The following is a 15373-nucleotide window of genomic DNA, read 5'->3' on the forward strand; positions in this document are numbered from 1 at the left end:
TTTTAATAGGTCTGGATTTGTAAATAATCTATACGCCCATACTTTGTTCTAATCGATGAATCACTCAGTATTTCCCTCCATTAAGTTATATCAATTAAAAATGAGTTTTTAGGCCAATAAAGGACTTTAAAAGCCAAAGGTCAAGGCTTCTGTATGTTGTTTTTTTATGAATTATGATTAAAGATGAATATAAGATGAAATAAACATTTTTCTTGTAACTCAACCTAAGCTATCTGTCACATGGTCCTAGCTTGGCTTCATTAACTAAAGCATGATGTTAACGAAGAAAAGGATACAAGTTCAATCTATGTAAGGATCATCTTCATTCTATTCTATGAACAGAAAGACTGAAGGCTTATACATATTGCCAATGAAAACAGTGAAAAAAATACAAATTCATCTCGTCTATGAAAAGAAACATTTGCTTATTAGGAGCTCTTAGCACAATCTACACATAAGCACAACATATGATTCCATTATATATCTAAATCCATATTTAGAAACAAAATTATAGGGGTGCCTGGGTGGCTCAGTCAGTTAAGCATCTGACTTCGGCTCAGGTCATGATCTCATGGTTCATGGGTTCAAGCCCTGTCTCGGGCTCTGTGCTGACAGCCCAGAGCCTGGGGAGCCTGTTAGGGAATCTGTGTCTCCCTCTCTCTCTCTGCCCCTCCCTCTGCTCATGCTCTGTCTCTCTGTGTCTCAAAAATAAATAAAAATGTTTAAAAATTTTTTTAATAAAAAAGAAACAAAATTATAAAAATGTCATTCCTATTCTCCCTAGCCATAAATTTACCTACACAAAGTTTAACTTAATTATACTTGCTGTGATATTGGATAGACCTGTCTTTACAGAAAAATTGTATTCAACCAATTTTTTTTTTACCTCTTTAACACTAAACACAATAATGTGGTCTTTAATAATTCATCTGTATTGAATATCATGCCTTTGGATTTGGGATTTATATAGCTTCTTGTGTATATTCATTTGTCTGTTTCCATTTGAACAAAAACTTGATGAAATTTTTTTTAAATGCCATTTTCTTCCTGATCTCTGATAAATGTAACTGCTGGGAAGTATGTGCACAGCTTAAGTTAAGGCAGCTTCTCAAAGGGAGTGTGAAAATAGCTCGCAGTATTTGGGGAAAAAAATAAGATTCTGATTTAAAAGAAAACAACTTTTAGAAGAGAGCAGAATAAAACTAGAATGCAGCCCTTTTTTAAATAGTCTAATTCATTGTGACTTGCTAGATAGAATTCTGTAGTCAAGATGAATTAAAAAATATATGGCATGATGAATTTTTAACACCTTATCTTCCTCTATATAATAAAAAGTGTAAAATAAAAACAAAGGGAAGTAGTGAAACAAAGTAGCTACTTAAAAGACCTTTCAGTAAAGTACCCTCTAGCCAAACATTATCTCGAAGCTTGTTGGACATTTCATTAGGAATTTAGTGCACATTGTGCTTTTGCTATTCCTTTCTGTCAAGTCATTAGCTGAAAATAGGATAATATCTGGGGTTTTACAAGAGCTATTTGAAGATTCAGAGTCAATTCAGAAAGCAAGTTTTATATAGAACATGTCACTCCCTATCCCCGCCCCTCCACATAGTGGATTTACTCTACCTTTAGTTGGAGCACCAGATCCATTCGATATTTTCCAAGAGGGTTTATGTCATTTAGAATCAAAGCAATGATGATATCAATCCCATTGGATTCATGAGTAGCAATACACGTCTAGAAAGCAAAATGTTTGTAAACAATATTTTATTTACAACATAAAACAACTAGAAATTATCTAACATAAAATAACAGTCACCTTAGTTTTTTTGACCTTTAAAATATAATTAAGATTTAACTTTGAAGTCAAGGATTTAAGTTTCCTTTGTTCTTTTATATAGAATCTTTTAATTGATTAGTTTTGATTAAATGGCTTTGAATGCAGAACACTGAAAGAGACCGTGTGTAACAGGTGTCTTTTATTTTTAACATGTTTATTTATTTATTTTGAGAGACAGAAAGAGAGAGTGAATGGTAGAGGAGCAGAGAGAGGGAGAGAGAGAATCCCAAGCAGACTCCGTGCTGTAAGCATAGAGCCTGGTGCCGGACTTGATCTCACAACTGTGGGATCATGACCTGAGCCAAAATCAAGAGGAACGCTTAACCAACTGAACTCACCCAATAGGAGCACTCTATGTATTATAATGAACTCACCCAGGGACCCCAGGTATCTTTTAAAATGAACCACTTTTATAGACTTTCAAAGAATTTCAAAAATTAAGTTAAATACTCTTTCAACCAACAAATTCCAATATTCCCTACAATAGAGGAGTGCCTTAAATTCAGAATTTTAAGACCTGATCTCTCCTGGCTAAGAGAATATTCCCATTTATGAAAGTAGTGTTTGTGATATGCCTAAGGTCTGCAAGTCAATGTTATTGGCACTGATGTAGCATACCAATTTATCTGGTACTTAGTACTCAGTGAGTCACAAATGATGTTGCCGCACGTGCTGGGTGGCAGCAGACAAGGCATACAGGTGCCTTCCAATGTTCCGGGGACATCCTGTCCATGATGATGGCTAATGAAAAGTTGCAGATTCCTTAAACCTGAGTGATTTAGAGAGGAACCTTACTTGGGGAAAGTTTATAAAACATCCTGAGAGATAAATATCAGTATTTTGAAGTTAAGGTCTACTGTGCCCCGATTCTGAACTTAATTCAATTTATAGAACTTGAAAAACAGAAACCTGTGGGTTGGAGTTTGTGGAATTACATGTTATAATGCAGCACCCAGTCAAGGGGGTTGAAAAATGGAAACTCGGGTGGAGTTAAATGAGCAAGAGTAAAATCAAGGTAACTCTGGAATGACTGCTATTTTTCAGAATGGGCTTCATTTCTCCTTTTGCACAAAATTTTTTTCACTCCCATGACACAAAGGAAAGGTGTCCTCTATTCATCTTCTACATTTCCTGAGGTTCTGATCATTAAAACACTTGCTAGACTTAGAGGCAATCGATTTGCAGATCATTTCTGGAATTTTCTGGCAACCTTCTTTTCTCGCACACATTTTCAGAGCACGGGGTTCAAAGTAAGTATATTTTTAGATATGGGATTCATGTTCATTATTATTACTTATATTGTTTTATTATGTTATTTTATTATTAGTTTTTACTTTTAGAGCTTACCTGACTTAATAAATGATTTTTAAAACTCAATTTCATCCATTTATAAGACCAAAAGTGGGGAATATGTGTTTGGCATTACAGGTATACATGTTTTCACCAACAACAAAACCAAATCTCTAAATCTACATATTTTTCCTTAACTTTAAATCAATAGTTAAGTTTTCTTGTATCATTACCCTAGGAGACTGAAATACAATCCAGGAAAATCCAGGGCAAAATCTGAAAAGTCCTTTATCAGGGAACATGTGCATTGCAGAGGGGAGAAGAGTATCCTCATAACAAATTCTTTATGTCAGCAATTGTTGAGTTTTTATCCTACATACCTCTGTATGTATGCATATGTGTGTGCACATGTTTATGCATTTTTTGTGCATATGTCATATAGTTTGCAATAGAAAAGCAGCAGTTTTTTTCACACTTCTTTCTACGTTATGCACTGATGTTTGGTCCCAATGGCTACTTTAAAATTTATTTCCAAAGACGTTTACAACCCGAAAACTTTTTCTTTCAGGGTGAATCCATGCTTGCAATGGTAGCCCCATAATTAAGTGGATGTGAATGGTCAATTAATAAACTCTAGGGTGGCTCCCCTCCCTTTACTAGTTCACGTGTCCTATCTTCTACTCCCACAATGTGTCCTTGATATCCAAGAAAATGGAATCAGGCAAACATTCTGGAAGAGAGAGGTAAAATTTCACCCCGGAAAAGGTAATACAGTCAAAAGCGCACTCTTTTTAGACTCCATCAAAATCCTGAGTTTTAGGAACAGCTCTACAATTTACTGATTCCATCACTCTGAGACAATAGAACATCACTTAACCTCTGAGTCAGAGCCTATTCATCCACAAATGGGAGCAAGAAGACCTATTTCCTAATTTTGTGAATATAAAGGAGATAATATATACTGCCCACTGCAGTGCAGTGGAAGGAGCCAAAGGGAGTGTGTTCTACGAATCCTGGAAAAGAATCATTGAAGATGAAAACTGAGCAACGATGAAGAAATGCCTTTTACTCTTTTTGGTAGGTCTGATTTTTATCTGGAACATTTTCATGGGAAATTTCTTTTACAATGAAATTAAATAAAAATATGGCATAGTATTTGCTAGTCTATAATTCAGTCTTTGTATGTTTTGTGAGAAAAGTAAAAATATCTGGCAAAGCAAGAAGAAAGACCTTTTAAATGTAGACAAAGGTTGGCTCCTTCACCAATTTGATCCTTTTGCTAATTCGTCATGAATACTTTTGCGTGAAGAGCTGCTTTCACGGTTACCTGATTTTCATGGCATGGGCCCTGGCAATACTCCGTCAAGCTCTCCAGAGTCTGGTTGACCAGCACTACATTCTTCTCATTGATGTAGAGACCCAATAGGCCCAGGCCACCGGTGGTACTTCCACAAATGCAGTCCAAAAACTGAAGGGTCTCACAGACAAGGTTATAATTTGTTTTGTTGTTTTGATTCCGCAAGAAGTTCTGAAGGCAAAAGAAAATATACCTGAGGGGTTAAAAGAAATCACTGTGCTAATTGTTTTCAGCTCTCTCACTATGTGTGTTTTTCTAACTCAAAAATATCCCCGTGGCAATGTGGAATGGAATTGCTTTTTATAAGAAAGTGTTCACATTTATTAAATTTCCCCTGGGTTTAAGAAAAAGACTCTTAAGTTTTTCCTCAAGAATCTAAATTTCTCAGTATAGTTCATAACAAACATTTCTCAGTGTCATTATCTTCAAACTATATGGACAAGGCAAAAACAAACAAACAAACAAAGAAGTAGTAGGAAAAGGAGAAGGGAAAAAGAAACTAGAAAGAAGTTCTTTAGGGAAGGAAGCAATCAAATTTTCAAGTAAAGGATCCCTCGTAAACAGTGCAGCTTCAAACAGTGGATGATACAACCGTTATGGAGGGCAAGTTGGAAGCACCTATTAAAATTTTCAGTTAATATACAATTCCACTTCCTAAGTTACCATATTATATCTATATCTATATCTATATCTATATCTATATCTATATCTATATCTATATCTATATTATATACCATATATATGGTAACTTATATGTATATATATAATACATGCACATAAGACTACAAAGAGGTTCCCTGCACACTGCTTATTAATAGCAAAAACTGGAAACCATACCATACCTATTATAATGCAACTGGTTTAACAAATAATAGTACATCTAAACATTGGAATACTGCAAAGCTATAAAAATGAGGTACTTCAATATATACTGATATAAACACAGTCTAGTAATAATTTCGTAATAAGATGTATTACTAAATGAAAAAAGTAACTCGAAGAACATTATATAATCTAGTTTTTTTTTAAGTTTACATGTACAGATCGATATGCTTCTATGTACGTAGAAATTTCTCGAAGGAAGTACAACTGTTAACGTAATTTCTTTGGGAGAGTAAACCTGGTGAAAGGGGAGGCAGAGAGGGAAAGTTTTATTTTTATTTTATTTATTATTTATTTTTATTGATTTATTATGTAATTTACTTATTTGAATTTATTCCAACCACTTATCTTTGTTTAGGGGTTTTTTTTGTGTGATTTTTTTCCACTTTTTTATTGTGGCAAAATAGATATAAAATTTACCATCTTAAACATTTTTAAGTGTATAGTTCAGTGGTATTAAATATATTCATAATGTTGAGCTACCATCACCATCATCCATTTCTAAACCTCTTTTCATCTTGTAAAACTGAAACTCTATACCTATTAACGTCTCATTCTCCCCTCCCCCTCCCCCTGGCAACCACTACTCTACTTTCTGTCTCTGTCATTTTGACTACTCTAAATATGTCATAAAAATAGAATCACACGGTATTTGTCTTTATGTGACTGATTTCATGTCACTTGGCATAATATCTCAAGGGTGATACATGTTGTAGCCTATGTCATAATTTTCTTCCTTGGTAAGGTTGAACAGTATTCCATTGCACCCATATACCACATTTTGTATACCTATCTGTTGATGGACATTGGGGCAATTCTATATATTAGCTATTGTGAGTAAGTCTACCATTTGTCCTATTAAAACAAAGGTTTTTTTTTATAAGTAGCATTTTCCAAACTGTTTGATCCCACACTCCTGTAAGAAAAATATTTGATCAGATACTATGTATCTATCTGCTACATGGACAGACCAAGTGGATCAGCATAAGCATGTAGGCATATATCCAGTATCTTCCCTCTGGAAGTAATACGCTGGTCTCTGCCCGGCCCAGGTCTGCAGCAGCCCTCTCCACGATGTGGTCCACAAGACTCATAGCTTCTACCACTTATTAATTCCTGAGCTTCTCCTCTCCTTGAAGGATATTTAATGCAATTTACATGAATCTACTATCTCTTACCAACTCAGAACACCTGCACTCTAGGCTCTTACTAGAGAACACAACTTCAAACTCTGCTCTCTCTAATCCTGGACATATGCTGTTAGAGACTATTGCACCTTTCACGTAATTATGCCACAGTGACATAAGCAGTGTGCACCAACAACGAAAAAAACAAGAGGCGAAAATTCCTAAGCACTGCTAAGTCCACCTACTTGACAAAGAAAAATGTACCAAAGAAGATGTAAGACCGGGATCATATTCATCTACAAAGGTATCAACCTTTACTGTCCTAAAAAATCCTCTTGTATATTAACTGTCTCTAATGAAGACATAAATATACTCTGTATCTTCACTCAAGATATATGAATTGAAAAAAAAAAAAGATATATGAACTGATTTGGAAATGATGAAAGCCCCTGTATTTACAAAACCATGAGAGGTATAGTTGAGGCAAATGTGACCTTACTCAACAAATACCAGAATATTAGGAATAGATAATGCTGAGGCTAAACAGATGTGAATTGAGGATACAAAGGATGATACTGTACAAGCCTGATTTTTTCACACATAAAGGAATTTTCCCTTCATTTTCCTTCACTTAGATGCAAAAGTTTCTTCCTGGCTCAGAAGAGCACCATTGGTTTTATTGATTATCTCTCCAGAGCTACACATTAGTTTCATTGGAATTTAGTTACCTACAATCACAGGCTGTATTCTCAACTATTACACAAAATAGAACAAATACCTGCAGCTCCCGGTTGTGATTCTCACACAGCAACTGCAGAAACCTCAGTATGGGCTGCATGATGGCAATTGCAGGACTCATGGTTACTTCCTCGGCAGACTTTTCCTCGGCATTTCCTGCTTCGGATCCTGCACACATCATGTCGATTTCTGGATCCATTTCTCTTCGGTAAGCACAATACGCTTTGGAGGTTGCCGAAGAAGCTTCTGTTAATTGCCCTTTCATTCCCTCTTTTAAAAGTAATGATGAATCTCTCACTGAAATAAAACAGTACTCTTAGATTTCTGAATTAGCTTCCTTTTGCCAATTAAAAAACAAGACCTCCAGTTACCCAAATACTCTAACAACTGAATCAAAAAACATTTGACAAGAGGTGCAACAATTTCTCCCAAAATAATCTAGCAACTACAGAATTAAATTTGCACAGGACATTAAAAAAAAAAAAATCTGAATGTTCAGCCAATTTCAGAAGGGCTTGTGTCTTTCTGATAAATATAAAATATGAGAATTCTTGAATACAAGAAGGTGGGGGAAAATATGGCAAACTTCAAAATGTTATGTTTATATGATTTGTATTAACTTCACTGATGACTTTGTTATTCCAAATACCAAGAATCTTTCATTACAGTAAGGTGCTGTAACTCCTATTCTTAAAATTTGGGTTTCATGAATACTCAAAAGGTTTGGGCAGTTGCTCTTTACCATGCCTTCCACAATGAAGTCAAACTTTTCAATGTCACTTGTTCCTTTGCGTTAATAATGCCTTGTTTGAATTTGGTCCTACAAAGCTGTTTCAAGGTCAGCCCCATGGCCATAGGATTTTAAGGATGGAGCTCCATACACAGAACCACAGATGGGATATTGAGATGAAGGTAAGTGAGATCTAAAGGTGGTGTGACCTTCTTTTTTCTCTATTCCCCCACGTACTCAACTATCTCTTTACCTCTCATTCGTGGACCAGATGTCATCAATTCATTGTCATCATCCCTTTTTTTGTTACCTAAGTCTATGGTATTAACGGTCACTGTTGATCTTATCTCTTTCTGAGCAGCCTTCATTCGGTCATACAGAACTTTGAAGAATTTTTCTGATTTTTTTTGTTCATGTAATTGCTGGTAGAAGGAGTACTGCAAGAAAGCATATTTTAAGATATCAACACCCAAGGGGAGAAAAATAGTGCTTTCTTGCTTGAAATAAATATAAACATTATGAATAAAAGCACACATTTCATGTGCTGCCCATTATTTCATAAATTAGCAGCCTTTGCCAGTCTCCTGTACTATTTAACATATACTAATAATAACTTGTGTTTGCTTAGCACTTTCCAGTAAAATCCAATATATTTTCCTGTTATTTAATTCACCTTTAGTGATTATTTTATTTTAAAAATTTATAAGTGCATTGTAAGAAGTTGTATGCAAGGAGTGCCTTGATTTTTATAATATTGTAAACTCATGTCTTGATTCAACACATATTTATTGAGTGCCTACTATGTGCCAGGCCCTTGCTACTACGAGGCATAGAGCAAAAAGGAAAAGCCACCACAATCCCTCCCCTCATAAGTGTGTCACCTAGAGTGGAAAACAGCCACTAATCCAATGATCATGCTGTCTAAATGCGGGTTTACGTAGAGTTACAAAGAGTTATTTTTCTCTTTATCTAAATTATAGTACATTTAATTTAGAATGTGTTACCATGGCAGCCTCACTCACAGGAACCCACTGATAGATAGGCCCTAAGTTTTTTTGGTACTTCATTAGCTACACTGCTTTGCATGGGGTCTAGGACAAGCCTGCCATAAGATGCATAAAATGGATTCTGCTTTAAGAGTGAATAATGATGTAGAAAGAGCTCAACACCAAAACAATGATAAAATATGTCTTAGTGAGAGGTAGAAATACTAAGCCTTGAGAATATCTATCTAATCACTGTCTGCTTAGTGACTTGTGGCAGTATCCAGAAGAGGTAGGAGATGGGAAAGGTGATATGTACCAGGTAAAATAGAATTTGAAATAAAGTAAAAAAAATAAATGAAAATAATTCTAGTAACTATACTGATGGAAAGAAAGTTATATAACCTTAATGAGAGATAGTGTGAAGAAAACATGAAAAGTAATGACTACCTAATCAAGTACAATGAACCATAATCCAGCAAATGGAAACAACTAATTCTGGTGAGTTTGGCTCCTGTACATAGGCTTTCTTAAAAGAATGCTTAGAACCATGACCCATAGGTCCTGGGACTTGCAGGTAAAACTAATGACATCAAGTCTTGAAATGGATGTCTGTCCTGCAATTTTCAATGTGAACAATGTATGAGTAAAGAGCAATTTATGAAGACTTAGGAGTCGCCTTCATACCTAAAAGGTGGAAGCTCTAAGCAGGAGGCTAGCAAACCCTCAAGAAAGCAGGACAAAAAGCCACAGTAACCATAGCAACTACAGGAAACAGTCACACTGGTTCCATTAATTCAAAGGATAAATGCAGCATTTACAGACCTCTACAGTCCCACAAATTAAGCTGATGCTTAAATCCTAATATTTTCAATATAACCAGGTTAAAAGGTGAAAGGAGTTCCCAATATATTAATGAGGAAGTTATAGGAAATTTGTGGCTCTATTAAAGCAAAGTTTTATAATTTATTTAGTTCCTTGAAATACATGATCTCATTGATACTTTCAATACAACTGTGTGATAGAGAGTAATCTTATTTCCATTTTATAGATCAATAAGATAAAGTTTAGTAAAGGTAAATGACTTGCCCAACATTACATAACTAGTAAGTGGTAAAGCTAGGATTTCAATCTAGATTCTCTGTCTTTAAATCATTAAATTTATAAAGTAACCTCTTAAGCTCAAAATAATTGGTCATTTACATAGACCACACCTTTTTAAAACCAGGGCACTACAAAGCTGAACAGTGTGTCTTTAACAAAAATAAAAAGTATGTTTTATATATACATATATAATCTCAACAGGCAGCATAAGGATTTCCCTTGTAGAAGATATGGTTTTTGATTAGGAAACTGTTTCCATAAGCTTGAGAGTATAAGGGGAAACTCTTGAGGCTTTTTTCAGGAACCAAGGATGATGGACCAACAGATCTATATGGGAGAGGAAAGACTTTCCCCCCAAGAAGGATGGGGAAGAGTAGAAGAGCGAAGGCAGAGAAGGAACATGAAGTGAGGAACTAGAGATGAAGTGGGCTTAGGATAATGACGCAGGGTGAATCAGCCAGCAAAATTTACCAGGAGTCAGGAAGTAGAAGGTTATTTCAGAAAGGAGATGTTTATAGTGGTTAAGAGCACCAATCCTGGAGCCAGTCCACATGGGTTCGAGTCCTGACTCTCCCTATAACTAGCCATGTGAGCTTGGTAAGGAGCTTAGACTGTCTACCTCAAATTCTTCTTTGGTAAAATGAGATGATATATGTTACCCCACCAGCTGTTGTGAGAATTAACCAAGTTAGTACATATAAAGCACTAAGAACGGTGCCTGGTATTTAGTAGGTATTATCTTCATTATTGTTATTGGTGTTCAGTTTGAAATTAAAATAGAAATACCTCTCCTATCCTCCCCTTCAACCAATCTTCAATAATGTACATTAGACACATAAATTGGCTTATGTAGCTAGAAGGGTATAAAGTAAGGAGGGGAATCAGATTCCTACCCCAGTACTATAGACGTAGGAGTGTCAAGTCACTAGTGCTTAAGGGCACCGTGACAATGTACAACCCTCTGGGGACTGCCAGGAGTCTTGGGGAGGAGTGGATTTTAGACTGCTAAAGGTCAAGGAACAGGATTCAAGTTGACCTCAGTGAGGCCTTTTAGAGACAGAAGCACACAGCTGCTCTCTGGGTTACACCATGATATAGTTAAGTGACAAACCTAAAAAAGGGATGGCTGGTAAATGACATTGTCATAACCCATCTTTAAAAAAGGCTTTCATATACAAAAATAATTTAATGCTTTTTCATCAACAAATATTTGCTGAATGGCGATAAAGCACATAAATGTCAGAGACCGGACATGATCTACTTTAAGAAAGATGAAATTTAATTGGAGAGGCAAAATGCCATACAAATAACAACAAAACAAAGTAGCACAGGAAGAGTGCCAAATAAATATTAAGGAAACAAGTGTTATGGGAGCTCAGATAAAGGAGTGGTTGTCAAGGCCCATGCCAGATAAGGAAGATTTTGTGAAGGGGGTAGAATTTGATTCAAACCATTCATTCATACAGCCATCACTCCTGAACATTTACTGGGCCAGACATGGTGTCAGACACAAGGGATCCAAAGATGAACCACATGGGGTCTCAATTTTTTAAGGACTTTCCATTTTGTAGATCAATAAGATAAAGTTTAGTAAAGGTAAATGACTTGCCCAACATTACATAACTAGTAAGTGGTAAAGCTAGGATTTCAATCTAGATTCTCTGTCTTTAAATCATTAAATTTATAAAGTAACCTCTTAAGTTAGAGCCTGGTGCACACATGAAAAGGCACAATAAAGTGGCCAAAAATGTCACTGAAGGCATCTGCAGGAAACAGCAGGAGCATATAGTAACCACTGGACAATTCTGCCCAGGGGGACATGGGATCAGAGAAGGCTTCCAAGAGAAGCTCATGAGTTGGGTCCTCCTGGAGGAGAAAACAACGTAAGAGAAATAACACAACACATATGAGAAACGATGAAGAGCTTAGTATAGCTGGTGTGCAGGAGACAGGACAGAGGAGGGAGGAGGTGGGATAAGAAAGGAAAATGGGAAAATGTAAAGAGATTAAATCATGAAGATCTTATGGACTTTGTTAGGGAGTTTACCTTTATAGGGCAAGTGACTGATTTTAAGCAGAAGAAAAACATGTTTTTTGGAAAGATAGCTTTGGAGGCAAAGTGTAGAATGATTTGGAGAAGCACAGAACTGGGATCAGGGATACCTCCTGAAAGACACCATGGCCCAGGAAAAGATAAGAAGGATGGATAATGAAGGCTGGATACGGAGAGATCGAAAGCAGAGTGTGGGTATGAGACATGTTAACAGGGCAGAATCACAGAGATTGGCCTTCAATGAGACGTTCAGGAAGGGAGTGAGGATGAGTAGGCTGAGGTCAAGGTGGGTTTTCAACTTCTGGCCAGATATCCGTGTGGATGGACTGCCAGTCACTGAGGGAGGCAAAGTAAGAGGAGAAGTGGGTGGATGGAGAATAAGAGTGGATTCAGTGTGGGACATGTTGAGTTTAAGGTACCTGTGGGACATCCCACAAGATATTTCTGGAAGATAGCTGGAGGTAGAGTCTATTGGTGCACAGAGTGGGGAATCATCAGCATCGAATGGAAGTTAAAGATGCAGAAATGAATGAGGTCAGGCTGAAGGAACAAGCAAAATAAACAGAGGAGAGCCCAAAGAAACTTGGGAGACATCAGGATTCAACAGTTAAGTAAATCAAGAAGAGCTTACACAGAAGGCTAAGAAGAAATGGCAGGAGGTGAGAAGAGAGTGGTGTCCCAAGACCTAAGCTGAAAAGGTTTCAAAACCAAAGAAAAAGTCATCAGTGACAACTGCCACAGAAACATCATGTGAAAAGGGACTAAAAGGTATTTGAGGGTTCAGGGAACTTGTCAAGAATCTTAAAGTAGAACAGGAAGCTTCTGACAGAAGCTGGGTTATTCTGTAGCAATATGAGGACATAAATAGACGTACATATGTATGGAGGGTGAAAGATGATCTCATCTGATGACCCTATGTGGTCCAATAACAGGAATCTAGAAGATACTTTATCGGCAAGGATTGCTTCTATCTTGAGATGCAAAAAAAAAAAAAAAAAAAAAAAAAAAAAAAAAAAAAAAAAAAAAAAAAAAAAAAAGAATTCCTTCACTACTGTCTGGATAATCTACATCTCATATTATGTAGTTGCCTAGACAATTTCTTTAGAAAGTCCCAAGTGAATATCTGGTTGTGGAAGACAAGACTACTTCCAAGAAAACCCACACAAATCCCTCCACCACCCACTTTCCCCAACGTCCCTCAGAGGAGTTTGTGCTGAAGCTTCACCACCACAAGACTTTTCAAAATTTGTTTTTCGACTAAGAGGGATCGGCGTTTGGGAGATGCTTTTTGGTCACCGTGACATCTGTTGCTCATGAGGCCTTTATTCCTAAAGCCACCTGCTATTAGATATAGTGAAACTTCTGTTGTTCATTGCATCTAGTGGATTAATAAAGGAAAATATCCTGGCTTTCAATTAGATAGGGTTTCTATTTGCCATGAATAGGAAAGGTTGATTCTGCCATTTCCAATTAGCTGTAAGCATAGCTTCCTTCTCCAACCGAGACAAACCTGGAAAGAGCAGGTTTAGTGAGTGGCAGGACAAGGAGGAAGATGTGTGTTCTCTGGGAACACTCGCCAGCACTGTCCTCTAGCTCACCCAGTGTGCTCTGCCTTTGGGAGTGCAGGAGCCCAGGGGCAACTGGTAAGAGTTTCAAAGTGAAGTGTGTGCTTTTTGAGAAAGCGTGGCTGATGATCCCTGCATGCAGGTGGTAACAGCTTTCAACTCTCCTCTCCTAGGATAAATGAATGAATGAAATTGTTCTTCTCTCCCTGGACCAGTGAGAATTCACTTACTCAGAGGGATCAGGGTAATAAGCACTGGGAGATTTGGGGCATCGAGTAAAGGTGCTATTCTAAACTTCTAGAAAAGTAAATGGAAGGGGATGTGCTGATAGGGGTGGTCAATGTTACTAAAACCTGATTGATGCCAAATACTGTGTGAGGTGTTTATATATATTAGCTCATTGAATGAATCTATCTATCTATTTTTACATTTAATTCTTAGATGAGTCAAAATGTTGTTTTTCTCTGCTGAAAGTTCCCCTCAACAAATCAGAATTTCTGGTATGATGTTAGAAAGGATGCTTCTGAGGAATGTTCAGCTTCACTGAATAATTTGTGAAGGTCTGTAGTTTCTACAGTAAATTAAATAAATTTATAAGGAAAATATGAAAGTTGCTAGGTTTTTTTTTTAAGATAGTCATGAGAAGGTAAGAGAAAAAGACATTACTTTCCTTGGTTTCTATGACAAGTAAATAAGAAATACAAATAACCAACATAACGCTCATCATGATAAACAGATACCTGAGTTTGTGTATTTCCTCCTTCGAGCAAGGCAATGCCAAGTAAAATTCCTTCTGAAAAAATTCTGTCATTTTTGGTGTTCACTATAACATCAATGACAAGTTCAGATGCACCTTCTTTATCCAGTAGACACTGAATATCTGACATTGATATCCCCATCTTATCTGAATCTTGTCCCGAAAAGCTCCCTGTGATTAGCAAAAATAAATAAGTAAAACTTAATTACAGACATTATTAGTACGTAACATTTTTGAATTCTTAAACCTTAAAAATATTTATCATTGAGGGCGCCTGGGTGTCTCAGTTGGTTAAGTGTCCAACTTCGGCTCAGGTCATGATCTCACGGTTGGCGGGTTCAAGCCCTGTGTCAGGCTCTGTGCTGACATGACAGCTCAGAGCCTGGAGCCTGTTTTAGATTCTGTGTCCTCTTCTCTCTCTGCCCCTTGCCAGCTCACATTCTCTCTCTCTCTCTCTCAAAACTAAATAAACATTTAAAAAAAATTTTTTTAAAAGAATATTTATCATTGGAATTTTTTCCCTTCCCCATTAAATATAATAGGGGCTTGGGTTTAAAAAATGTCAAAAGTTTGTAATAGTGCTTTTCAAGTGAATTTTTTATATTTATGCTATTTTAAGTTAAATACCAGCATAGCACCAGCAGAAAGACATGTGACTAGAATCCTAGAACGAGGGGCAAATGATCAGTCTTACCTCCCCCTTGTGCAGATTTGCTGTAGGTTCCAGAGAGGTGTCCATTGATACCAACTCCATAGTCTCCTTTAAAGTAGCGATTCAGGAGTATTTTTCTTAATGTGTTGCCCTAATAAAAGGGATAAGAAAAGTGTTTCTTATTGTTTCTCTTTCTAATGAAAAGGGAAAGTAGCGGTACATTAAAATGCCCACTCAAGATGCATTTTATCAATGGTGTTGATATGGAAGAATTAATTTTATATAGAATATTTTC

The 15373-nt window shown here is 36.5% G+C and overlaps 1 protein-coding gene across 2 annotated transcripts in view; it reads right to left on the reverse strand.

Annotated features, from left to right (window-relative positions):
* ITPR2 (inositol 1,4,5-trisphosphate receptor type 2) overlaps positions 1-15373 on the reverse strand; it is a 485618-nt gene that overhangs the window by 151300 nt on the left and 318945 nt on the right. For both annotated transcript variants that reach the window (XM_042946117.1, XM_042946116.1), the window contains exons 38-43: positions 15121-15229; positions 14410-14597; positions 8218-8401; positions 7275-7531; positions 4458-4658; positions 1627-1737 (exon numbers count right to left, since the gene is read on the reverse strand). In XM_042946117.1, coding sequence (XP_042802051.1) covers positions 1627-1737; positions 4458-4658; positions 7275-7531; positions 8218-8401; positions 14410-14597; positions 15121-15229 — 1050 coding nt within the window. The remainder of the gene's footprint in view (positions 1-1626; positions 1738-4457; positions 4659-7274; positions 7532-8217; positions 8402-14409; positions 14598-15120; positions 15230-15373) is intronic.

Source organism: Panthera leo, chromosome B4, assembly GCF_018350215.1.
Source record: "Panthera leo isolate Ple1 chromosome B4, P.leo_Ple1_pat1.1, whole genome shotgun sequence".
Classification (NCBI taxonomy): Eukaryota; Metazoa; Chordata; class Mammalia; order Carnivora; family Felidae; genus Panthera; species Panthera leo.